The sequence below is a fragment of the Rana temporaria genome, chromosome 4, assembly GCF_905171775.1.
Source record: "Rana temporaria chromosome 4, aRanTem1.1, whole genome shotgun sequence".
Taxonomy (NCBI): Eukaryota; Metazoa; Chordata; class Amphibia; order Anura; family Ranidae; genus Rana; species Rana temporaria.
In genome coordinates, this window is record NC_053492.1 from 166,811,317 (window position 1) to 166,838,825 (window position 27,509).

Sequence of the window (27,509 nt, forward strand, 5' to 3'; positions counted from 1 at the left end):
GCTGTGAGCTGCTGCGGCCAAAATAATAATCTTATGCCGCGTACACACGATCATTTTTCGGCATGAAAAAAAATGACGTTTTTCGGCATGTAGAAAAAACAAAGTTTTTCCAACTTCATCATTAACCACTTACCCCCCGGACCATATTGCTGCCCAAAGACCAGAGTACTTTTTGCGATTCGGGACTGCGTCGCTTTAACATACAATTGCGCGGTCGTGCGACGTGGCTCCCAAACAAAATTGGCGTCCTTTTTTTCCCACAAATAGAGCTTTCTTTTGGTGGTATTTGATCACCTCTGCGTTTTTTATTTTTTGCGCTATAAACAAAAATAGAGCGACAATTTTGAAAAAAATGAATATTTTTTATTTTTTGCTGTAATAAATATCCCCCAAAAATATATAAAAAAAATTTTTTTTCCTCAGTTTAGGCCGATACGTATTCTTCTACATATTTTTCGTAAAAAAAATTCGCAATAAGCGTTTATTGATTGGTTTGCGCAAAAGTTATAGCGTTTACAAAATAGGGGGTATTTTTATGTCATTTTTATTAATATATATTTTTTACTAGTAATGGCGGCGATCAGCGATTTTTTTTTCGGTATTGCGACATTATGGCGGACACTTCGGACACTTTTGACACATTTTTGGGACCATTGGCATTTTTATAGCGATCAGTGCTATAAAAATGCATTGGATTACTATAAAAATGCCACTGGCAGTGAAGGGGTTAACACTAGGGGGCGGGGAAGGGGTTAAGTATGCCTGGGTGTGTTCTTACTGTGGGGGGGGGGGGGTGGCCTCACTAGGGGAAACACTGATCTTCTGTTCATACATTGTATGAACAGAAGATCAGCATTTCCCCTGCTGACAGGACCGAGAGCTGTGTGTTTACACACACAGCTCCCGGTCCCCGCTCTGTACCGAGCGATTGCGTGTGCCCGGCGGCGATCGCGCCCGCCGGGCACACGCACGGGAGTCGGGGAGCCCCTAGTGGCGGCTGAGAGAGAGGACGTTATACTACGTGCTCTCGCCCAGCCGAGCCGACCTGCCGACGTAGAACGGCGGTGCGCGGTCGGCTAGTGGTTAAAACAACGTTGCCCACACATCATCGTTTTTTTAAAATGCTCTAGCAAAGCACGGTGATGTACAACACGTAGGACGGCACTATAAAGGGGAAGTTCCATGCGGATGATGCCACCCTTGGGGCTGCTTTTAGCTGATTCCGTGTTAGTAAAAGACGATTTGCGCTTTTCTGTCTGTTACAGCGTGATGAATGTGCTTACTCCATTATGAACAGTAGTTTTACCAGAACGAGCGCTCCTGTCTCATAACTTGCTTCTGAGCATGCGCAGGTTTTTAACGTCGTATTAGCCCACACACGATCATTTTTTACAACCCGAAAAACGACATTGTTTAAAACGTCATTAAAAAATGCAGCATGCTCGAACAAATTTTTTTTTCATTTTTCAGAATTCGAAAAATGATGTGAAGCCCACACATGATCATTTTAAATTACATTTTTTTAAAACAACGTTTTTTTCATGCCGAAAAATGATCGCGTGTACGCGGCATTAGTGTCGGAAAATGCTCTGCGACAAAAATTAAAAAGAAGTTTCATGGCTGCTACCCACAGCTTCCTGGGCCCCTGTGGTCTGATGAAACGATGAAGTCCAGGGAAATGCTATAGACTTATATTTACTTTCTGTGGGCAGGGTGTGTCAGGGCACAGTAGGCCCCCCTTCCCTCGGGGGTCATGTGCCCCGCAAACACAGCACACATGGAGGATATGCCACTGGTTCTCATCTCGCAAGGAGTGCAAAGATCATTAGGTTAAAAATAAAACTGCACATTTTTGCTACTTGTCCTGCGACTTGGGACTACAAAGTCACACGAGAAGTTGTACCCCGTGATTTCCAATGAGTACCATTTATATATCAGGCCATGGGGGTTATTTACGACAAGGCAAATCCACTTTTCACTAAAAGTGCAAACTACAAGTGCAAAGTGCACTTCAAATTGCACTGAACGTGCACTTGGAAGTGCAGTCGCTGTAAATCTGAGGGGTAGATCTGAAATGAGGGGAAGCTCTGCTGATTTTATTATCCAATCATGTGCAAGCTCAAATGCAGTTTTGTATTATCCTTGAATGTCCCCCTCGGATCTACAGCGACTGCACTTCCAAGTGCACTTTTAGTGCTTTTTCAAGTGCACTTTGCACTTGTAGTGCAAGCTTTTGGTAAATAACCCCCATGTATGGACAAGCTAAGGTCGAAATAAAAACATACCTCCACCTTCTTCCTGAAGATGTTCCTCTTCTTCTCCTTGAACAATATCATGATCTTCGTTCTCATATTGTTCATGCTCCCTAAAATGACAGAGATATGTTTTCCAGTCAGGATTCTGTAAAAAAAATACCTGGTCACTCTAAGGCCCCTTTCACACTGGGGTGGGAGGCGTGGTGGCGGTATAGTGCCGCTAAAAATAGCGGCGATATACCGTCGGAATTGGCACGGGATTTGGCCGCTAACTGTGTGGTATTACCACGGTTTCCCATTGTTTTCCCGATATTAATCACATAAACATACGGAATAACTACAGTTCCATTCAATATTCTTAAAATCTTCAATACCTCTTTGTGATCTCTTTCAGCTTGTTTTGCCTCTCCACATCAAAGTCATTATTATGCATCTGCTGCTGCTGCAGCATGTGTTGGTGCAGTAGGTCCTGATGCTCTTTCAGATATCTGGACTGCGCTTCTTGTTGCGCTACTAACTTTTGCTGCTCTATTCGCTCCTCATAGGCAGATTTAAACCTGAGTTCAGGTTTTATAGTTTGATCCCTCTGGAAAAAAAAGAAAGAAAAGGAAAATACAGCACAGAACAACACAGAGTACTGCACATGCAGTGTTCTCTTTCAAAACAAAAAATCTATGACTATTCCCATTACAAGGCTTATTTGTGGCCACACATGGGCTGACACTACTGCTTATGTTCTGGACAGGAAATAAGCAATTAATGATCATGATGACCAGGCCCAACCATGAAAGTGTGGTTAGATGGGGTACACAGTTCCATTACGCCTTTTCTCATGTAAAAAATAAGGAAACTAACATTTATCTATTGGCTTTTATATAATAACTTCTTAATCTACAAGAATTAATATTTAAAAATTATATATTTATGCAAAGAATTCAAATTAATAAAAGAAATTGTATAAGAAGTTGTACGACTACAAAGTAGTCAATAAAAAACTGGCCAATATTGCAATGTTGCTCACCTTTTCATGTTCTTGCAACATGTTAGTGTCTTCCTCTCTTTCTTCTTCATCATTTGCTGCTCCTCTGTGCTCATCTTTCAATTCGCTGTGCTGCTCCTGCTCTTCCTGAACTTGATCCTGTTCTTCCACCAATCTTTCTGGCTTCCCTACCTGTTCCATCTCTTCCTCTTCTAGCTCTTTTTTATGCTCTTCTTCTACCTCCTCAGGATGCTCAGTAGCTGGTCCAGTTTCCTCTGGTGGCCCATTGTCCTCCTGTCCCTTATGAAGTTCAGGCCTTTCTGTGTCCTGGTGTTCAGCCTCTTCATTAACATCCTTACTATGTGTGATTTTTTCATGCTCCTGTTGGGTCTGGATATTTGTCTGAAGAACAAAATCATCACATGCATGTATGAAAAATATACAATTATATCCGCACAATTATGATACATATAAACCAAGTTAATATACTTTTTTGAACAATTTCTAATCCAACACAAATGCAAACCTAATTCAAAATATTCAATTGTTTCTTTAAAGAACTGGATTTATAAACAAAGTTGTACCCCAGCAAAAACGTATATAACTATACTGATTATATATATATATATATATATATATATATATATATATATATATATATATATATATATATATATATATATATATTACACACATACACACACAAAACACTGTATATACATACTGATGTAACTACCTACATGGCTGCTATAGGACCCAGACCAGATGGGGGGACCCTGTCAGGGCCCCAGGAGTAAAGACGCAGTGTATGACTCCATACTTAAAGTGATTCTATAGGCATAATAAAAAAAAAACACGTCATAAATACCTTCTCTAAACAATAGTATTGTACAAAACAGTCCTGATCTTGCGCTTCTCGGGTCCCCCACCAGCACTCCTGACTCCTCTGCTAGCCAAGTACCCCTCTAACAAGCTGCTGGCTATGGGGGGCACTTATGTGAGCCTCTTAGAATGTTTTTCTGCAGTAATTTGCCTTGAAATGTGATCTGATCCTCATCTAAGTCAAAACAATAGGCAAACACAATGGGGGTTTATTTACAAAAGGCAAATCTACTTTGCACTACAAGTGCAAAGTGTACTTGGAAGTGCAGTCGCTGTAAATCTGAGGGGTAGATCTGAAATGAGGGGTAGCTCTGATGATTTTATCATCCAATCAAGTGCAAGCTAAAATGCTGTTTTTAATTTTCCTAGCATGTCCCCATCAGATCTACAGCAACTGCACTTTCAAATGCACTTTTAGTGCAATTTTAAGTGCACTTTGTACTTGTAGTGCAAAGTGGATTGCCTTTTGTAAATAACCCCCAATGTGCTTAAGCTGATAACACACAAACCATTCTAATTTCTCATGTCTGCACAACTTCAGGAGGTATTTTTTAACCACTTTACAAAACTGCCTCAGCTCATACACATTTGTAGGATGTCTGGTTTGAACAGCTCTCTTGAGCTCATTCGACAGCATCTCTATGGGGTTAAAGGGGTTGTAAAGGTAAAAAAATGTTTCCCTAAATAGCTTCCTTTACCTTAGTGCAGTCCTCCTTCACTTATCTCATCCTTCCATTTTGCTTTTAAATGTCCTTATTTCTTCTGAGAAATCCTCACTTCCTGTTCTTCTGTCTGTAACTACACACAGTAATGCGAGGCTTTCTCCCTACTCCTGCTCGCCCCCTCAAGAGTCTTTCTCCACACCAGGGAGAAAGCCTTGCATTACTGTGTGGAGTTACAGACAGAGGAACAGGAAGTGAGGATTTTTTAGAAGAAATAAGGACATTTAAAAGCAAAATGGAAGGATGAGGTAAGTGAAGGAGGACTGCACTAAGGTAAAGGAAAGGATTTAGGGGGGAAAAAAATTACCTTTACAACCCCTTTAAGTTCTGGGCTCTGACTGGGCCACTACAAAAAGACCATTTTCTGTTTCTAAAGCCAGTCTGTAGTGGAATTACTTTGATGCGTGGACATTGTCTTACTGCATCAACCAACTAAGCTTCAGATGGCAGACAGCCACCACCCTGACATTATTCTGTAGGATATTATGGTAAACTTGGGAAAAAAATTACTTACCATGGGAGAATGAGTCTCCCATCCACACATTCAATGCGTATGGTGAAATTCTCCCACTGAGGTGCTGTATTCTGACAGCAGAGAGACTCCCCCCATCAGAAAACAGTGATTATAGCTGGCGGAGCTGATCAAGCAGGGAAAATCTGACAGGCTGGTTATACAGCAGCTGGCCCATACACGGATTGACATTTGGTCTGCTTAAGTGTACTTTTAAACAATGCCCACATAAATCTGATTTCCATGCTTCCTTCACTTAATGCTGCAGCAGCTCTAAACACTGTATGTACTGCGTGTAGCTTTAGCTACATACAGTACGCAGTTTTAGGTTCCGGCTATGAGTCAGATATTTCCCGTCGCACACCTTGAACAATATTGAGTCGGTCTGAGTGGCACTCAGCCATTCTTGGGCAGCTTTTTATTCTGGTAATACAAAGCTTGCTCTGATTGGCTGAATCAGAGGTTGTGACATCATCAACCAGCATCTTCACAGAATACAAAGATGCCTATGAATGGCTAAGCACCGCTCAGACCAACCCTGCTTTGTTCTGGGTGTGAGACAGGAAGTCTCTTTCTCACAGCCAGAACCCAGCACTGTGTACTATATTGGTCCGAATGTTCACCTGAATTTGGACCTGAAAAGGAGCCTAAAACGCATATGACCTTTTTGCTGTGCGCTCTGCTGCCGCCCCAGAGATGTGAGAACTTGCTCCATTGAGAGCCGGTCACAATCTCTTGTCATGTGAATTAGATGCAGGGAAACCTGCATTCAATCCGCATAAGTGTGAACCCAGCCTTAATCTTTTTCCTCCAGCCAACTGGCTAAAAAAGACCCACCCTCCCCCTCTATAGACCTGCATTTGCCTTAAAGTGGTTGTAATACCTTATATATACCCAGTGACGTGACTGGCATCCAGTTAAACACGGGGATGAAAAAAATCCTCCTACACAAGTTGTACCTGTTTATCTGTAGCTGTGTTCTTTATTTATACAGCTTGTCTGAGCTTTCAGAATGCAGGGGGCTGAATGTACACTCTACAGAGCTCGTGAGGAGAACTCAGAGCTGATTGGAGGTAAGGGACACTGCTCCCTTCACACAACACATAGGAATAGAGCTGAGATTGTCAATCACAGGGTGTGTGCTGGAACTCCATCCCCAGTCACCTTTTTACCTCTTGGTGTCAGGAAAACCTGTCAGAAGTGACTCATGCAGATAGCAAAGGAATGAGGCACCAGACAGAAATAACACTTGCCCTGGATTGAGAAAGGGAAACAGTATAGAGGTATATGCTTTGTTCATATTTCATGTCAGAGGTTTACAACAACTTTAATAGCACCTGCCATGGTAGTAAGAGGGCTGTTCAATTGTGTTTTTTCTGTTGGAAGCTCATTAACATTTTTGCTGGTGAGTTAAAGGAAATTGTGCAAAGTGTGGTTACCTACAGTAACCAGATACTCATCTAACCAGGTGATTCGAAATCATCCTTCATTAATGTTTTTCAAGTGTAGAGAGTCAGCATGGGGCAGGTTGAGAGAGGGGTAATTGAAGAGGGCAGGTACTTCTCTTTCAGGCCTGTTTATTAAGCAGCTGGTCAGAGAGGCTGGTTGATGGCTATTTTGCTATCAAGGTAAGGAGACCTGGATGCTGGATGGAAGCCTCCATACTCTGACTTGAACCTGCTGGGTGAGCTGGCTTGTAACAGGGACTTTGCAATATTGACTATGTTGTGGCTGGGATGCTGAAAATTATTTAAAAAAGACTGTATTGACTTTTGGAAAAAAAAAAAGACTGTATTGTACTGATGACAAGAGTTCCTTGTGCTGTTGGAACTGCCTGTGAAGACAAAGCCCGTCATTTTCTGTTTTGCTGAATAAATCAGATTTTTAAATTGATTAAACTGTCTCCCAGCAGCCTGTTTACCCCTCTGATCCTGACACTAGTAAAATGAGACAAAATGGGTTTCTATGGGGATTTACCCAATCGCTACTTTCTGCCTCATCTTGTTATACAAACTCAATATCTGCACACATAGCTGTGTCAGTCAACCATGGTTTTATTTCAAGGAATATGCAAAATGCACACACGTGGAAATGTGGTGCTAAATTCTTAATAAAATAATTATATTAAAATGTATTTTCACATGTGTAACAACACACATAGAGGAAGAGATAAGCTGGACCCCAACCAGCACCCAGCCCCGCGCCCCTCAGTTGTCCTTGTCCTCTCTCCCACCCTCCATTCAAAATCTCTTTATCCCTAGTAAAATACTATGCAGAATTCCCATCAATCTGATGCTGTGGCCACTCCTCTTTCTACAGTGGGTGGTAATCACAGAAATACTACTAGCTAGGCTTTTATTATCACTGTTACAACTCTTCAAAAGCTGGAACCATCACATCGAGCTGGAGTACCGTACTAAAACAAATGGGGAAATTATGTTAGCAATAGTTCATTAAAGCATGACACTGCAGGATGGGCCCCATGCTGGGAGCTGACAGCAGCAGGTAATGCTTTCTTTTTTTTTTTTACTTCCAATCTTTTTCCCATAGGACTCTTTCACAGCAGGTATCTTGACAAATTTAGGCTCGATGCGAGGAACGGAATGAAAATAACTGCTTCTTGCATGCCCTATGCACATCATACATGTGTATTGGAGTATGCTGCATAAAAATGCAGCATGTCTGCATTTTTACACAGTGCAGAGCACCATGCCTTACAAAGCATATTCAAATGTTGTGCATAGAGTTGAATAAGGTGACATTTTATGACACTTCAATAAAGTTAACCCCTTTCTGCAGATCCTCACATAGTGTTGAGAAATATCTCTCTCTCTCACTCTGTATATGTGTATATATATATATATATATATATATATATATATATATATATATATATATATATATATATATATATATATATATATATATATACACACACACACACACACACACACTTATATATACCTCTCTATCTATATCAATAAATGTTTATTTGGTTTTAAGAGTAACAAGAAAAAAAAAAAAGAACAATAATGATTGTACAAAAAAAAAATCCAGGTATGCAGTACAAGTATCTCAATCTGTAATACAACAAAGGATTTTTCAAAGATTTAGTATTCTCCATTCAAGCCATGGATGCCACATGCGAGTGAAGTATTTCATGCTGGGTAGGATTCTGAAATTTGTTTGAAAGTTATGTAGTTGGTTAGCTCGATCACTTCTAAAAGAGTGGGAGGATCCTGCTCTTTCCATCTTCTGGTAATACAAAGTTTAGCTGCTAAAAGAATATGCAAGGTGATATATTGTGATATGCGTGGGAGCAATTCTATGATAGTAGTGCTACGCTGGGGGATAGAGAGATTTTTTTTTAACTACTTCGGATATGTGTCTGAAGACTGACCTCCAAAAGGGTTAACAGTTTAGGGTAACTCCAGAAGGTGTGGAGGAGGTCTCCGTTTCGGCCACAGTTCCTCCAACATAGGTCAGTGATAAGCTTACCAAATCTAGAGAATCTGTTGGGTGTTAAGTACCATCTAAGTCTCAGTTTAATGGTGAGTTCCCAAAGGGTGGAGCAACTGGTAACTTTATATGTGGTATTACAGGCTGTGGTCCATTGTTTGTCAGTGAATGCACACCCCAGGTGATTTTCCCATCTGAGTAATGGGGCCGATTTTGTAAAGACGCATTTTTTCTTTTTGGAGACTAGTATAGAAAAGTTGAATTCCTTTACTTTGAGGAGTAGTGGTAGTGAAAAATACCCAGGCAAGAAGGGTATTCTGAAGGGCCATAAGGAGATTGCCGAGATGCAATGTTCCATACGGATGGATTTGTATAGATCTGAGTTTGGGAGGAGAGAATCTTTTTGTAGGGTTGCAAAGGGCTTGAGGGTGTTAATCTCAAACAGGTCATTGACGTATCTTCAACCTTTCGATTGCCGGTGTGTGAAAGATATAGAATCCATAATGTAGTGCAAGGCTGTAATTGGGATTTTAAGGCTGGTGGTGTGAGGGTAGGAATGAGCAGAATGGATTAGGAATTTCCAAGCTTTCATAGTGGGAGGTATATGTGGGATTGCAAGCTCCTAGAAGTGTACTAGTGAGCCACGTATAACGAGAGCATCCTGAGATATGGGATTCTTTCATGTGTCCCCATATTGTAGTAGTAGTAGAGGGTAGAAACCATTCTCTCAGTTGGGTAAGTAGTGAAGCTAGGTAATAGTCAAAGAAATCTATATATCCAGTGCCTACTACCGAGCAATGTTTTATGAGCTCCACATGAGCGCATCCAGACTTTGTGTTGACAATATTTAACATCACTGTAGTCAACGAGTAATTCAGTCCATTTTCCTAAAAAGCAGGCAATGTCAGTATCTGCATGCCTCCTCAATGTCCTTCGGCCAGTCAGTATATGTCAGTCTTGGATAAATGTCAATTAAGAAAGACGTTATAAAGGATAATGTTTCAAACATTGTATACTACATAGGAATAAAGCTTGGCTATATAAAAGTAACCTTAGAGGGATATTGACTGTTACATCATATTACCAATTTGTGTACGCTAAAATCTTGATGTCTCACTACTGGCGCTGCAATCACATTATCAGCATTGATACATAGAACGGTGATGGCAGAAAAAAAGACCAAGTGGTCCATCAAGTCAACCCCAGTTTTTTTTTTTTTTTATCTCAATCATGTTTGGATCCGCTTACTGTTGACTGACTGACTACCTATGCCTTTTTACTCTTTCAGTAAAATAATACTTTCTAAGATTAGTTTTGAGTTTCTCTCTGCTAGTTTGAGGTCATGTATTCATGTTCTTGATCTTTGTTTAATATTCAAAATACTGCCCTTCTGAACCGTATATATCCTTCTGAATGTATTCAAGGCTGGGTTCACACTAATGTGAATTGGATGTGGGTTTCCCTACATCGAATTTGCATGACAGGAGAGTGTGATCAGCTATCAATTAAGCGAGTTCCCACATCTCCAGGGCGCACAGGAGAAGGGTCATATGCATTTTTGGCTCTCGTTCAGGTCCAAATTCAGGTGAACATTCGGACCAAATTCGGACCTGAAACGGAGAACGGGGACACACCGTACCCCTGCTGTACCCTGCGGCTGCACATATTGTGAACCCAGCCTAAAGGTTTCAATCCTGTCTCCCCTTTCTTTCCAGACCATTGACCATTTTTGTTGCCCGTTTATGGACTTATTCTATCTGATCAATATATTTTTGTAAGTAAAGTTGTCCAGAACTGGACATAATATTCCAAAGGAGGTTGAATTAAAGATCTATATTAGGGAATCGGGACCGCCTTCATCCCTCTGGTGACTACTCTAGTGATGCATTCTAGAATTCTATTCACTTTTCCCAAGGTTTGCTAATTTTACAAATATCTGAAATAAATGTTTCCAAATTTCTATCCTCTTTAGTGCTGGACAACACTGTACCCCCAATATTGTGACCCACTGTAACAGGCGCTCCGCGCGCCTGTTACTTCTTCTAGTGGCTGGCGCTTTCAGCACCGTAGTGCGTTCCATGCTGGAACGCATACAGCGTTCGCGCGGAAGTGCGCTTCTATCGATGGCGGTTTCTTCAATTCAGTACTAATGCACGGCAGCCGTTATTGCCTATAAAGGCATTCATTTGAAATAGGAAAAGCGTTCTATTATTGTCAGCTGTTCCGGCCACGCTACAATAGAGGCAACATTATGGCCAGCTAGCAACAGACCCTCACTGCGTTACAGGCTGCTATCGCTCCTCATGCTGCAACACCGCTCCAGGCAACAACTACCACTTTAGTGCTATTGCACCTACTACAATACAGAGCATTGCTGCGGACAAGCTTGAGGCCTTTGCTGAACACCCTACACCACGGATTCCCCATCTCCTAGATTGAAGCCTGCAAACGGATAAGTAGCTATTGTATTACTTGTAGTCCTATAAGAAGATCTGCCGCTTGTGTTTCATCCAATACATTTGTCGTTACTTAATATGCCTTGTGGATATCAACATACTAATTGGGAGATACTGCTGTGTTAAGGACTGTTGCTAAGGTGTACCTTAAAGGGTCAGCTACCCTCAAATTACATGTGCAATATTTGCCTCTCGAATGCAACTATTATTAACTGAGCGATAATTGCCACTCTTATGCAATTATTAGCTGTCGCTACAACACCTATTTACTACGAGTACCCTCAAGGTACCTGTGCTATAATTTCCTCCCTGATGCAATTATTAGTTGTCACTACAACTCCTATTTACTATGACCCGGATTCACATACATTGGCGCATATTTATGCCGGCGTAGCGTATCTAATATACGCTATGCTGACGTAGCGCAGAGAGGCAAGCACCGAATTCACAAAGCACTTGCCTCCAAAACTGCGCTGGGTTCCCTCGGCCTAAGCTATCGTAGGTGGAAGTGGGCTTGAGCCATGCTAATGAGGCGTGACCCTATGCAAATGATGGGCCGAGTGCCATACAAGTACTTAAAACGAACGGCGCATGCGCCGTCCCGTGGACGTATCCCAGTGCACATGCTCACAATCACGTCAGAACTACTCCCTAAGATACGAAGGATCACTGCCAACGACGTGAACGTAACCTACGCCCAGCCCTATTCACATACCACGTAAACGACGTAAAATACGACGGCTGTGTTCCCTGGTCCATACCTTAGCATGAGTTGCGCCTCATATATGGGGAATAACTTTACGCCGGACGTACGACTTACGTAAACCGCGTATATTATGCGCCGGGCGCAAGTACGTTCGTGAATCGGCGTATCTCCCTCATTTGCATATGTGCATAGAGAATCAATGGTAGCGGCAAATGCGCCCAGCGTAAATATGCGCCCACGATACGACGGCGTAGGCAGCCTATTTTCAGGCGTATCTAGTTTTGTGGGCACGGCGCACAGATACGACGGCGCATAGTTAGACTTACGCGCGTATCTCGAGATACGTCGGCGTAAGTGCTTTGTGAATCCGGGCCTATGTGTACTCTCAAAGTACCTGAACTATATTTCCTCTCATATGCAATTACTAGTTGTTGCTACAACACCTATTTACTACGAGTACCCTCAAAGTACCTGTGCTATAATTGCCTCCTTGATGCAATTATTAGTTGTCGCTACAACTCCTATTTACTATGTGTACTCTCAAAGTACCTGAGCTATAAATGCTTCTCATATGTAATTATAAGTTGTCTCAACAACGTCTATTTACTACGTGCTTGACATAAGTACTACCTGTTATTGGGCCCATGCCCTAAGTTGCGGAACATGTTCGCCTAAACTATTCTATGCTAAGGGTTGACGTATTTCATACCTTCTCCCTTAGTGGCCTGATGCACGACGCTATGTAATACTAATAATTACTTGCATACAGTTGTGCATTCGTATTTTTTTAGTACATACTATAATTTTAAAGGCTAAGCTCTGGTCGCATGTTGTAATGCGTCTAAGCTCAGTAGCTCAACACCTATCTTTATGTGAGAGAGACATGATGTAAAGAACCCCCAAACTCCTGTTTGTGTGGAGTGACGCCTGGGGCCTAATCCCGAGTTCTCACATAGAGAAGAGCATTGAAATCCTTGCTACCGCAGTTGTGGTTCACCCCCGTTCACCAGTGCTGTTACACCCATCAAGAGATTATTTTCCCCTAGGTGAATTATTTTACATTTAGAAACATTGAGCTGCAGTTTCCACTGCTTTGACCAATCTTCTTAATCTTCCAGCTATGCCAAAGTACAACTTACCTGTATGAGTTTACTATGTACTGCAGATTCCTGTACTGCTAAATGTCCTTGTATGGAGGAGACTGATGGTACCACTCTAGGGATTGTGGTTTGTGTGCTTTTTTCTGACTGTCGAAGGCTTGGAACTTTATTCAAAGCATTTTTAAGTTGCATAAATTCTTCCACTTGGTTCTGAAAGACACACAAGAACAAGGGGACAAATGCTTAACATTATTAGCAGCATGCATCCCAGAGTGGAGTTAATCAGTGCTGTAACAGCATTTGCACATTCAAGTACGGCTGACCCCCATTCATCAGTCTGGGTATCAGCACAAAGAAGAAGTGCTAATTAGAGGAATTAAAAACATTTCCTGAAACATTGCAAATGTAAATGAATGATAGATCCATCCTACCCACAGATTAACATTATACTTCCAGGCAAAGTACCAAAGGAACAACTGTCAAAGAGATGTCTTGGTTCAGGATTTATAGGAAATAAATTAAAGTCATGTAATCCTGAGGCCTGATGCAAGGAAGGGTAAATCTTCTTCAAATCTTGGCAGACTGCAAATTGACACATAGTCAGGAGGTGACAACAGTTGTTTTTCAGCATTCAGGACATGGCTGAGCAGTAGGTCAGGAAGAAAAAAAATAATGACAAATGCATCTGAAGCAACTACACGGAATTAGAAGAGTGTGCTGTTCTCCTTATAGTTACAACATAAATCCCCTTAACATTTTCTTCCACATGGTAGGAAAGAGCTGCTAAAGCAAAAGAACGCAGACATGATAAAGTTAGTTTATAGCTTCGCAAAATTATAGTAATAGTCTGACACAATGATTTAAAGCCATTCAGGTAATGTTTACTTTCTCACATGTATTATGGATAGGTTTGCGTCTCTATATCTGATGATTATAAAACTATAATGGAAAGTCTAGTAGATACCACTGTCCTTCATTTTACATTAGTGCTCTAAAAAAAAGTGACTGTTGGATTATTTATCAAAAAATAAATGCCAAGTCCATAAAACACAATAAAAATGATATTTATTTATTGGCATATGTATACCTAGTCACTAAAGGCTTAAAGTAAAGTAATTTCAAATGTTCTCAATATTTAAAAATGTTTTATTTATACAATTTAAAATTCAGAGATAAAACAAAGGCCTATCGGCCTGAACACTGTCCAATAGATACTGTTACATATAGCTCTATACAGGTGCCGGAAGACTGTGGTAAGTATAGAGTGGCATAATAGCAGGATGAACACTGTATGGTTCCGGTAACCAAGTTTGCCAGGTCAATGAGAGTATAAGTAAAGGTGCATAATAAAACTCAAACACATTATTCCATACACGTAAGGGTTATTTAATAAAGGCAAATCCACTTTGCACTACAAGTGCAAAGTGCACTTGAAATTGCACTGAAAGTGCACTTGGAAGTGCAGTCGCTGTAGATCCGAGGGGGACATGCAAGGGAGATAAAAAACAGCATTTTAGCTTGCACATGATTGGATAATAAAATCAGCAGAGTTTCCCCTCGTTTCAGATCTACCCCTCAGATTTACAGCGACTGCAATTCCAAGTGCACTTTTAGTTTGCACTTGTAGTGTAAAGTGGATTTGCCTTTCGTAAATAACCCCCATGGTATTGCATATATACCTAAAGTTCACGTAATTGTGATGAATCATGGGACATCCAAGAACTAAAGCCTGGGAGCGAGCACAGGGGAAGAACAGGGGGACCTGCAGGCTGGCAGGTGGAGAACCTATAGGATAATGAGAATCTCTAAATATATATTTCATAATGCATGTGGAGTATCTATATATTATATAAGAGACATATTACATACTCCTCAATAGTGGGCGTGGATACACATAATGAAATTAGCAGAGGGAATTGGAGTAAAGATCAGCCAGTTATATCTGTGACCATACGGGGGGGGAAACAATAACAAACTGTAATAGAATACCATCAAGGAAGACATAGTGACCCCCTATAATGCTCCGTACTCACTAGGCAAGTGTGTCCTGCATATACATATAGGTAAACTATCGTCCTGGATTAAACCGGATTACATCTCACATACTCTTCTTCTTATGCCACCTTGTGCTCACTACTACTTAGCTTCTTGCTTTTCCCCTTTAGTGCCTGTGTACAACCCAAGGCTGTATCCTCTATTGGCACAATTTATATTTGGACACCTGGTTTATCGCTTTCATCATGATTCCTAGTGAGTATGAAGCATCATAGGCCACTTTAGGGGGTCATTATTTCTTCCTTGATGGTATTCTATTATATTATGGTTTGTTTTACGGTTTTCCCCTGTATGGTGACAGATACAACTGGCTGAAATTTACTCCATATCCCTCTGCTCGTTTCATCCTGTGTGTCTACGTCCACTATTACGTAGTATGTCTCTTATATAATATATAGATACTCTATATGCATTATGAGATATATATTTAGGGATGCTCATTATCCTATAGATTTTCCTGCTCAAGGTTCTCCACCTGCCGGCCTACAGGTCCCCCTGTTCTTCCCCTGTGCCTGCACCAGGCTATACTTTTTGGATACCAAGTAGAAAAAACAGCTGCACACCAACATCTGTCCAACAGGTTTATTAAAAAAACGCCATCAGGACTATGACAATGGACCAAGGTGTATACTATTAGGCAGTGGCGGCCCGTCCATAGGGGGCGCCCGGGCGCCGCCCCCCCCTCCCCCCAAGTCAGTTTAAAAAAAAAAATAATAAAAAAAAAAAATTATTTAAACTTGTCCCTTTAAAAAAAAAAAAGCAAAAAAAGGTCCCTATGTGCACTGTGCCCGGGCGCTGGGCACCGGGTGCAGTGCAGTACGAGTAGCGCCACGTCTGTGCAATCACAAGATTGCAGACGAGGCGCTACATTGGCAGGCAAAATATGCCTTTGTGGCTATGCCCATCGCGCCACAGCTTCCGGCGCGATGGATCTGTGACCGGGCGGGTGCACAGCACCCAGTATATGCTGTGCTTGTGCATAGTGCCGACAACAGGAAGTGACGTCGGCACTATGCAACTCAGAGGGACGCATCAGCGTGAGCCTGCAGCCAGCCAGGTAAAGAAGCCTGCTCCCGATCCCCTAGTACACTTATCAGCTGCTTCCCATCATGTGCGGCAGGTGGGTGCAGTGCCTGCCTAACCTGAGCGCAGGGGAACCAGGGCAGAAGGTGAGTGACTGGGTGCGGGGATCGATGTGAGCTGAGCTCTCTCACTGTCACTCTCCTTCCCATCCAGTCAGACTCCTCTGCACCGCGGCTAGACTGAGGCTCAGTGTGTACTGTACTGTGTCCTGCTGTGAGCCTGGCCCCCCTCCCCCTCCTTCTGTTCACTTCTCCTTCTCAGCTGCTGCAGAGCCTGTGGGTTTCCCAATCTGCCTCTCCACCCTAAAACGGCCCCCCCTGTCTCTCCATATTAAACAAGAACCCCCCACCCTGCCTCTCCAATCCACCCTAAAACGCCCCCCCCCCTGTCTCTCCACTCCAAACAAGAACCCCCTCCCTGCCTCTCCACCCTAAAACGGCCCCCCTGTCTCTCCACTCTAAACAAAAACCCCCTCTCCCTACCTCTCCCAGTCCCCACCCTAAAATGGCCCCCTCCCCGTCTCTCCACCCTAAAATATAACCCCCCTCCCTACCTCTCCCCACCCTAAAACGGCACCCCTGCCTGCCTCTCCACCCTAAAAAATAACCCCTCTTCCTGCCTCTCCACCCTAAACAATAACCTGCCTCTCCACCCTAAACAATAACTTCCATCCCTGCCTCTCCACCCTAAACAATAACCCCTCTTCCTGCCTTTCCACCCAAACAATAACTTCCCTCCCTGCCCCTCCACCCTAAACAATAACCCCTCTTCCTGCCTCTCCACCCTAAACAATAACAATGTGTATAGTGTGCGTTCTGTGTATAGTGTGCGTTCTGTGTATAGTGTGCGTTCTGTGTATAGTGTGCCGTCTGTGTATAGTGTTCTCTGTGTATAGTGTGCGCTCTGTGTATAGTGTGCGCTCTGTGTATAGTGTGCGCTCTGTGTATAGTGTGCGCTCTGTGTATAGTGTGCGCTCTGTGTATAGTGTGCGCTTTGTGTATAGTGTGCGCTCTGTGTATAGTGTTCTCTGTGTATAGTGTACGCTCTGTGTATAGTGTGCTGTATAGTGTGCGCTCTGTGTATAGTGTTCTCTGTGTATAGTGTATGCTCTGTGTATAGTGTTCTCTGTGTATAGTATTCTCTGTGTATAGCGTGTGCTCTGTGTATAATGTTCTCTGTGTATAGTGTATGCTGTATAGTGCGCTCTGTGTATAATAATATATAGTGTTTTGCAATTTATGGGACAGGTGCTGGCTGCATTTGATAGGGAGAGAGGCTACATTTGATGTTACACAGGGCTGCATGTAAGGAGGGACTCCGCTGGGGACACCTGATGGCATCTGGTGGCAGGCGACACGCTCAGAGATCCCACTGATTCTGCATTATGGTGAGTTGAATGATTTTATTTTATATTACAATGTAATAATAGAAATAATGCGCTTCAATAATCCTGACACCATAACAACTATGGTGCCGGGATGATTGAAATATCTTTTCCTGCTGATTGTTAAACTTTCTAGAATACACATATTTCTATTGTTGTGTAGGATCTGGGCCTGCTCTCCCTCCATCCCCTGTTCATCTCAGATTCTAACCACACCACCTTAGAGCTACGCCCACTATTTCGATGAAACCATGCCCATTTCCACCAAGTGGGAGGGGTCAAAAAGGAAGGGCGGGGTCTGGCGCCCCCCCATCCTAAAACTTCACCAGCCGCCACTGCTATTAGGTAGATTCACAAAGAGTTAGGCCGGCTTATCTACAGATAAGCCGACCTAACTCTGAATCTAAGCCGACCTATGTTTAAGTGTATTCTCTAACAGAGATACACTTAAACATATCTAAGATAGGACGGCTTGCGCCGTCCTATCTTAGATTGCCATTTTTTTGCTTACCCCTAGGTGGCGCTTCCATTGCGGCCGGCGTAGATTATGTAAATGAGCATTTACGACGATTCCCGAACGAACGTGAGCCCGCCGCAGTCGTGTACGTTGTTTCCGTAAGGCCTTAGGCGGCCTAAAGTTATTCCACCTATGAGGTGGAATAACAATGTTATGTATGGCCGCCGGTTCGAAATTTTTACGTCGCTTGCGCAAGTCGTCCGTGAATCGGGAGTTACGTCGTTTACGTCCACGTCGAAATCAATAGGCCCGTACGGCCTACTTAGCCGCAATGCGCACTGGGAAATGTAGTCGCCCGGCGCATGCGCAGTGTCAAAAAACGTAAAAAAACGTGAGGTCAAGCCTCATTTCCATACAACACGCCCCCCTCCAAGTCATTTGAATTAGGCGCCCTTACGCCCGCTCGTTTTAGGCTACACCGCCGTAGATTAGCAGTTAAGTAGATTGTGAATCACTACTAGCCTAACTAATTTACGGCGGTGTAGCCTAAAAAGGCTAGGCTAGGCCGCCCTAAATTTAGGCCAATGTATGTGAATCTACCTATATGTAAAGATTGCCAGTACAGAAGGCATTAATTGTAAAGCAGGAACACCAATTCCTGCCTTCCACTAGTAAAAGCACCTCCCCACTACACTGAATCACCAGCTAGGCACACATTGAACCCTTTGATTGCCCCTGATGTTAACCTCTTCCTTGCCAGTGTGCTTAGTACAGTGACAGTGTATATTTTTAGCACTGATCACAGTATTAGTGTCCCTGGTCCCAAAAAAGTGTCAAGTGTCAATTAGTGTGCAATGTGTCTGCCACAATATCATAGTCCCACTATAAGTTGGTGATTGCTGGCATTACTAGTAAAAAAAAAAAAAATATCCCATAATTTGTAGATGCTATCATTTTTGTGCAAACCAATCAATATATACTTATTGGCCCGGATTCAGTAAGATTTGCGCATAAATTACGGAGGCACAGGGCAACGATTTTGTCCTGCGCCCCCCAAATTTGCGTCGCTGCCCTCGATTCACGGAGCAGTAGCTCCGTAAATTGCGAGGGCGCGCCGGCAAAATTGCCCGATGTAAGCGCGCGCAATTTAAATGATCCCGCAGGGGGCGGGAATCATTTAAATTAGGCGTGTTCCCGCGCCGATCGTAAAGCGCATGCGCCGTCTGGAAACTTTCCTGACGTGCATTGCGGCAAATGACGTCGCAAGGACGTCATTTGCTTCAAAGTGAACGTGAATGGCGCCATTCGCGAATCACTTACGCAAACGACGTGAAATTCAAATTTCACGACGCGGGAACGGCGGGTATACTTTAGCATTGGCTGCCCCTACTATTAGAAGGGGCAGCTATACGCTAAAGACGCCGTACGGAAACTCCGTAACTTGCGTATGCAGGGCCCGCGCAACATTGTGAATCAGTGTTAGTATGCAATTTGCATACTATACACTGAGCACAATGGGAGCGCCCCCTAGCGGTCATCGCAAGAATGCAGCCTAAAATCTGCGTGGCGTAAGAGCCTTATGCCACGCAGATTTTAGGCTGCAGTCGGCGTTACAATGTTCCTGAATCAGGAGCATTCGTAACGCCGGAGCAAGTCAGCAATTGCGCTGCGTAACTATGGTTACGCAGGCGCAATTGCTCTCTGAATCCGGGCCACTGTGTTTTTTTTTTTTTTTTACCAAAAATATGTAGCAGAAGACATATTGGCCCTAATTAAGGAAGAAATTAAATTTGTTCTATTTTTTTAATGGATATGTTTTATAGGAGAGTAACAAATAAATATATATATATATATATATATATATATATATATATATATATTTTTTTTTTTTTTTCAAAATTGTCGGTATCTTTTTGTTTATAGCGCAAAAAATAAAAACCGCATAAGTGATCAAAAACCACAAAAAGAAAGATCTATTTGTGGGGAAAAAAATAACATACATTTTTATTGGGTACATTGTTGCATGACTGCTCAATGGTCAATTAATACAACGCAGTGCTTGCATCGCACAAAAATGGCCAGGTCATGAAGGGGCGTAAATCTTCTGGAGGTCAAGTGGCTAATATATTGTGTTTGAGTAGCAATATGCACCTTTACCTATACTCTTTTTTTAACCTTTGTACAATACATACAGTGTTGCTCTGTTGTGCCTCACAGGGTACTGAAGAAGCCGTTTGATTGGCGAAACGCTGACCTAACATACTTGGTAACCAGAAGCATACAGTGTTCTTCCTGCTATTATACCACTCTATACTTACTACAGTCATCCGACACCTGTATAGAACTGTATGTAACAGTATCTATTGGATGATAATTAGGCCGATAGGCCTTTGTTTTATCTCTGAATTTCAAATTGTATAAATAAAAATGCATTTTTTTAAATATAAAATTTGGTTTGTGTCTCCCATGTTGAAGCCTATAAAGTCCGGTATTGAGGTGGGGCTTAGCATATGCCGGCCCTATACCGCCCTGCTCACATTTTCTTTGGATTTTTTTTTTTTTTACCAAAACTTGCTTTTCTATCTATTTGCTAATTAAGTCTATGTGGACTTGTTATAACAACATCCATATTTACCACTGCATATTTATATATGCCTGTACAACGCTGGTCCTTATACATGGTGTACCCCAGATGAATTGGGGCTACGTCTATTTCATAGAAACAACTTAATTTTAACAGTTTAGAGTTTTAGCAATTCACAGCTTCCAAAACAGAACAAGGAGGTCTGTCTGCATCCAAAGATGCTTATGGATGCTTATGAAATGTAACCAAAGTTACATCATTCTATTTGACCCCAATTTTCATGTGTGAAAAAGCATATCTGAACATATCTCAGTAAGAACGGGTATCTCGAGAGCGTGTGTGGGAATCAGAGAAAATCTAGGTAATCATGTAACAGTAATAACAGTGTAATAATGTTCACAGATTTCATTATCTTATCTCCCAGACTTAAGCTACCCAAATCCATACAGTGGTCTTATGAAATGTGACAAAGACAATCGGACATTTGTTCTTATGTATAAACAATTTTCATAGCTAAACGTTGACAGAAAAATCAATCTGTAGATCAAATTATTTTATTGTGAATGTATTTTGCCATCACAAGTGAAATGTTCATACTACAATATGTATGCACATTTTCTGTACTTGCAAGCTCTGATCAGTGAGGTGTAAGTGTGTCTTTTGTGAACCACTGATTTTATTGGTACAAAAAAAATATGTTACTGTGTCATAAGAAAGCTCATTTATCCACAGAACTGGCTAGAAGTGTCTTGGGTCTACAAAAATAAATGTGTCCATGAAAATGCAAAGGTGGAATATAGATCTTGTTACCTTTGTTGCTTTAACAGATACAAACAGAGATGCACAAAACTTGTCAAATTAAGAAAAATAATAAAGTTATTAGTCAATGTTAAAGGATGCTTTATTCTTTTTTTATATAAAAAAAGGTGTTAGTCTTCTTTCCCAGCAGCCATGCAATGTATAACATAAAGCAAAGTAAAAGACAGGTCATGTTTTTGTCTTCCCATGCTTTTTAAGTGTTATTAGATAATAGTTCCCCAATTCACTATACCAGAAACAACTGCAGCCAAGATTCCAAAGGTTAGATAAGGCCAAGTCCACATGCACACTGAGAAGAGCAGGAATTTAACCATTGCAAACAGTTATCTGTTATGATACCAGAGCTGTCATTTTCATCTAACCTGTGCGGCAGCCAGCGCACTCTTGTGGTTGTCCAAGCTCATTACAACTTGTTCATGTTCAGAGAGCAAGCTCTTATGCTGTTGCTATATTGAAAGAAGAAGTCTTGTATGATATATTTGTAATATTGCAAGGAATGATAACATTACTACTGTAATATGGTAAAGGAAACATTTAAATGCTTGTAATTCAAAAAATGCACTAGTAGGTGAAAGTCCAAAGAAAATCCAAGACGAGTAAATTTTTATATAACACAGCAGGTATTTTAGTGTAAAAAACATAATAAGGCAGATTATGCTCAACATTTTCTGTCCTCAAAACACACATTGCTTAGCACATGCTTTATTTTATATGTATGAGAGTGACAGTTGCGACATTGAAAACAATGAAAAATTTCATCAATTTCCAACCTTTTAAAATATAAAATACATCACAAAATTTTGTGATAACCTGTCACACAGCCCTATCAATCACTCAAAAAAGCAGCAAAGAAGAAATGCGTCAAGACAAGTTAATACTGTACAAGAGGGTAAGGAACCTGAATTTACACAACTTTAGTGGTTGTAAAGGCAGAAGGTTTCATTTACCTTACTGCATTCTATGTCTAGGCCAGTGATGGTGAACCTTGGCACCCCAGATGTTTTGGAACTACATTTCCCATGATGCTTAAGCATTCTGCAGTGTAGTGGAGCATCATGGGAAATGTAGTTTCAAAACATCTGGGGTGCCAGGGTTCACCATCACTGGTCTAGGCTGTCTCGGCTCTCTCGCTCCTCATTAGATCAGATACAGCACAGGTGCCATTGGCTCTTACTGCTGTCAATCAGAACCAGTAATGAGGGCCCAACTCCACTCTGTATCTTATGGACACACAGATCAGGGCTTGGGAGGGAGCATGCACAAGTGCCCCTAAAGTAATAGGCTTGGTATAGGGGGCACTCAGCATGAGAGCGGAGCAAGGAGTGCCAGCAGTGAACACAGATCTGTGTGCATTTCATGTTTGTTACTTTATTCAAATAAAAAACAAACCCTTACAATCACTTATAGTGCTAGCATGTTAAGGGTTAGGTTAAGGTTATGTGTTCATTTTCAGAGTGGGGTTAAGAATAGGGTGAAAAAAAGGGTTGGATCAGTGTAAGTTGGGGCAGTTCAGCGTGTGTTTTAGGGCGTGTGTCATCGGGTAAAAGCTTGGGTTTATGGGTAAAGCTTATAAATTTAGGAGATTGTGTTACACAAGCAGAGTGAGCCTATAGTTTACACTTTCTGCTGGACATGTAGAATCTACAGACTATAAGTGCTGAACCTGTCCTGGCCTAAAAAGTGCCCTTGGTACCAACACGGCATAAGCGAAGGTACCTTGTGGGGCCAGCACATAAAAAATTCTCTGGATGCCTTGGATTCTAGGTCCAAGCTTTTCACAGAATGTGATTGCCCTTCAAGTATAAGCTCCATCATTGTGCTGAGCTCTACACCTTGTTATTAAACACAAGAGCTTTTACCAAGCCATTTTCCCCAAAAGCTTATTTTTCTTTTAAGTGCCAAGGCCACTGTGGACAGTATATACTGTAGCTTAATCTTGGAGGGCAGCTGATGTTCTGTGCACAGTCTGTACCTAAGATCCAAAGGGGCTATACTGGAACACATGCGTTTAATTGGGAATCAAACAAAAAATACTCAATGGCTCGGCAGGGTTCCTCTATTTTAAGAATTTTATTGTCTTAAGTAGGTTACATGTAATGGACTCTATGTTCTAAAGCTAGTGGTAGCAACTTGCAGTACTGTCCTTATTTATAAAGGGTAAAATTCCTATTAAAAAAAAGGTGAAAGTTAATTGAAAAGGGTGGGATACAGAACTTGAAGGAAGAATTAAATCTTGACTTGGATGGGAGTCGAGGCTCTATACAGCCTGGGTGTAAGATCCCAGAAGTTTTACACGGACACAGATTTAAAGACCAACACTATCTTTCAGTTTCATCACATTGTACCTGCAATTTAGTGCCTGGGTTTACTTTAACTACTTGAAGTCCAGTGAGGTCCTGAGGACGATTTTTGGGCAAATATTTATCGTAGCCATATTTTCAGGAAAAAATACACTAAAATAAATTTTACTGCACACAAAACACAAGACCTAATGTTTTGGTAAAATATAAATGTGTTGCTTTGAGTAAATAGATACCAAACATGTCAAGCTTTTTAATTGTGCGCACCAGTAAAATGGCAAAAAACGATGGTACCCAAAATTGTTCATAGGCAATGCTTTAAAAGCCTTTACATGTTATCAGTTTAGAGCGAACTGTGAATGTTGGATTTAGAATTATCATTCTCCCTCTGACATTTGCAGCAATACCTAATGTGTGGTACAATCACTGTGTTTACATACACAGGCACACCCTACACATGCATTAGCATGTTTGCGTAGAGCGATGGGGTCGATTTTTTAATTTCTTATAAACTCATTTGCAAATATTTAGCACGCGACAGGTCCTTTTCATGGAGATATTAGGGGACTATTAGACTATAAGTTGTCTGAAAAAAAAATGGCACCAGGCTCATGGCTGAGGCTAGATAGAATACTTGCATTTAATCAACTGAAGTCCAGGCTGTTTATAAACAGCCTATGCATGGCAAGTGGTTAATAATCAGTAGGATCAGCATCTTCAACAATTACTTGCGCTATCAATTTATCATATGTGTGTTACATGGGCACCAATTCTCATCCTATTATTAACATTATAATTCTTATTCTGTACTCACACTATTCCATTCTGTTTCAGAACAGTTACCCACCTTGACATCCTGCAGCTGAGTGTGGACATCTTGGTGTGCCTTTCTTAGCTGCCTATTCTCTTCTCTCAGGTTGTATACGCTTTCTGTTGGAAACAATTTAGGTAGTGTGAATTGAAAGGTTTAAAGGTAAATTCTAGCATGAATTCACAGAGCAATAGTGTTTTCAACCCATCTTGCTAGCTAATTTATACAGTACATGCAGGGTCTCATATTCAGGCATTATATCTATCCTACTGTGACCATATGCCCAAATCATACACAAACATCCATCGAACATGACTGCTTTTCACAGAAGGAAAGAGTTTCATACAGGCAGCAATGTTAGAACAGGGCTTTCTTACTATTAACATGCTAGTGATTAAAGCCTTTGAATAAGTGACAGTTAACGCCTGTGTCAACAGGCTTTGATGGGTAAACACCAGAATGCTTTTGACATCAGTTTGAGATGCTTCTGAGATCATTCGAATTTCATTGCAGATGCCGTTGACCTGCTACAGTTGCTTTTGCATTGCCATAGACTTGTACAAGAGGAGAAGCAGCTCTAAAGAGAACAAACAATGGCCTTTAACGTGAGTTGCTACATAAGTCATTTGTAAGTCACTGTGAATTGGGTAACAACTTGTATACCATTATTTGATATTACACATGTCAGTTGTTTAAAACATAGATACACACCTGCAAATGGGCCTGACATTGATCAGATGCAGTGGGGGTTGCCAGTGTTAAAGTGGCAGTAAACTGAACTTTAAAAATAAAATAAAAAATCTTCTCCCTGCAATGTAATGTCATAATATAGGAACAACGATTGTCTCTGGACAGCCGCACTATGAACAAATTGTAGCCTTTTATTAAAAGAAGGACAGCACTATAAGTCACAGCAAAATAAAACCTGACTGCCGACGCATTTTGCACTGAAACTAGTGCTTAGTCATAGCTAAAAAATACTAGCTATTTTTTAGCTATGACTAAGCACTAGTTTAAGTGCGAAACGTGTCAGCAGTCAGGTTTTATTTTGCTGTGACTTGTAGTGCTGTCCTTCTTTTAATAAAAGGCTACAATTTGTTCAGAGTGCGGCTGTCCAGAGACAATCTTTGTTCCTGCTTTGCCAAGTGCATTGCCTGCACCTGAGTTGTCTGCAATGGAGGATATTCATCTGGGTTCCCACCTGGAGCGGCTTTCCCTTTTCTGATGTCATAATGTGGTAGTTTGCAGCGCATGCACCGGTGATGTCCCCGGCTGCAAGATACTGAATATTTTATAAACGGTGTATGTTTAGGAGATATTCCCTGTACCTTTTATCATGAGTTTACCTGTAGGTACAAGTATCCAATGGGAGTTCACTATCACTTTAGGGCTGGCCATACACTATACAATGTTCTTGTACAATTTTCCTTTAGATTTACCAAAACCATATAATATTTGGCAGGCCCTTGCACTACATAGTTGAAGGTAAACTAAAGGAAATTGAATAAGAACTTTGTAGAATGTATGGCTAGGTTTCGTTGCAGGAGGCAGCCCCTATGAAAGCAATGGAAGGCTGATGGCTCTCACAGATAATCACAGCCGCTCACAGGTAATCGCTCATGTGGCGATCATCCCTGTACGAATCTGCGAGTGATCTGCTCTGAATAGTCACCGCTCCAGGTGGGTCTACTATATGGTAATGCACTGGTACAGGATTCCAAGGGTGCTGGCGGTGCACTAGGCAAGCATAAAGGTTGAATGAAGGATGGATGGCCGCACTCCAAAAACCGTACAGGTTGTCTTTTATTAAATGAACAGCAAAAGCATTACCAGATCACAGCAACAGAAACAGGGGACAGCCGACGTTTCGCACAAAATCAGTGCTTATTCATGGCTCAGGTATACAGTAAAAAAAAAAAAAGACTCTTTTTAGTGCTAGTTCACACCAGACACAGTTCCATTTAATTCCGTGTGGTTTTTGTTCTGCAATAAAAATGCATGCACAGTGTTTTCCATGTATTCCAATGGCTCTAGTTCACACCAGTGCAGTCAGTTTCCGGTGCAGAAACTGACCGAAACTGACTGTACTGGTGCAGAAAAAATGGAACTGCATGGAACTGCATCTGGTGTGAACTGGCCCTTAAGGGCCCTTTCACATGTACGGATCCCGTGAGGATCCATACCTTTATCATCCGCTTGCTCAGCGGGGATTGCTCGGTTGATCCCCGCTGAGCCGGTAGATGACAGGGCGTTCCCCGGCACACTGTGCAGGGAGCGCCCTGTCAGATCTCCGCTCTCCTCTATGGGGGTATCGGATGAACACGGTCCGTCTGTCCATGTTTATCCGATCCGCAGACGGATGTAAAAACAGGATTTTCCTCCGTCTGCAGAATTGGAGCATAGCGGACACTGATGAGATCGGGCGTCAGCGGATGTTCATCCTCTATCCTATAGGAATACATGTATGTCCGTATTTCATCCGAAAACAGATGGATGAAATACGGACATATGGTCCTCTGTTGTGAAAGGGCCCTTAGAGTAACTTGTTATAAGGGGATTCACTTTAGAGACACCACTGTATAAGTATTGTGTATGAAATTCTGAAACGCTATGATAAACCAAAGACAGATAGACCAGTGCAAAAGTGACAATATGCAGCATTTATGCTTTGTAATTGTAAATCTTCCATTATACAAATAAAGCATTTCATGCTTATCTTAGATAACATACCCACTCCCCTTCTCTTTATGCATTGCATTAGAAAAGGTGTCTCTCACAAATTGTTCAATTACTTTAGTAACACCTAAATCATAATTTCTACCACAAAAAGAATGTGCTTTTTGTGAAGCTTCCCAGTAAAATGGGGGTAATTGGAGAGGAAATGGCTGCTGTTAAAAAGAACCACAAAGAGTTTACTGCTTATCTGTACATCAAACATGTAGTATG

At 41.6% G+C, this 27,509-nt stretch overlaps 1 protein-coding gene across 3 annotated transcripts in view; it reads right to left on the bottom strand.

Annotated features, from left to right (window-relative positions):
• The window catches only part of GOLIM4 (golgi integral membrane protein 4), a 157,197-nt gene that overhangs the window by 50,640 nt on the left and 79,048 nt on the right, over positions 1-27,509 (bottom strand). Inside the window, exons 6-11 of one of the 3 annotated variants that reach the window (XM_040349311.1) lie at positions 24,600-24,682; positions 21,815-21,898; positions 13,110-13,280; positions 3,277-3,636; positions 2,630-2,841; positions 2,292-2,365 (exon numbers count right to left, since the gene is read on the bottom strand). In XM_040349311.1, the coding sequence (XP_040205245.1) occupies positions 2,292-2,365; positions 2,630-2,841; positions 3,277-3,636; positions 13,110-13,280; positions 21,815-21,898; positions 24,600-24,682 (984 nt within the window). Of the gene's footprint in view, positions 1-2,285; positions 2,366-2,629; positions 2,842-3,276; positions 3,637-13,109; positions 13,281-21,814; positions 21,899-24,599; positions 24,683-27,509 lie in introns of all 3 variants that reach the window. The other 2 variants (XM_040349310.1, XM_040349312.1) reach the window with 2 other exon arrangements.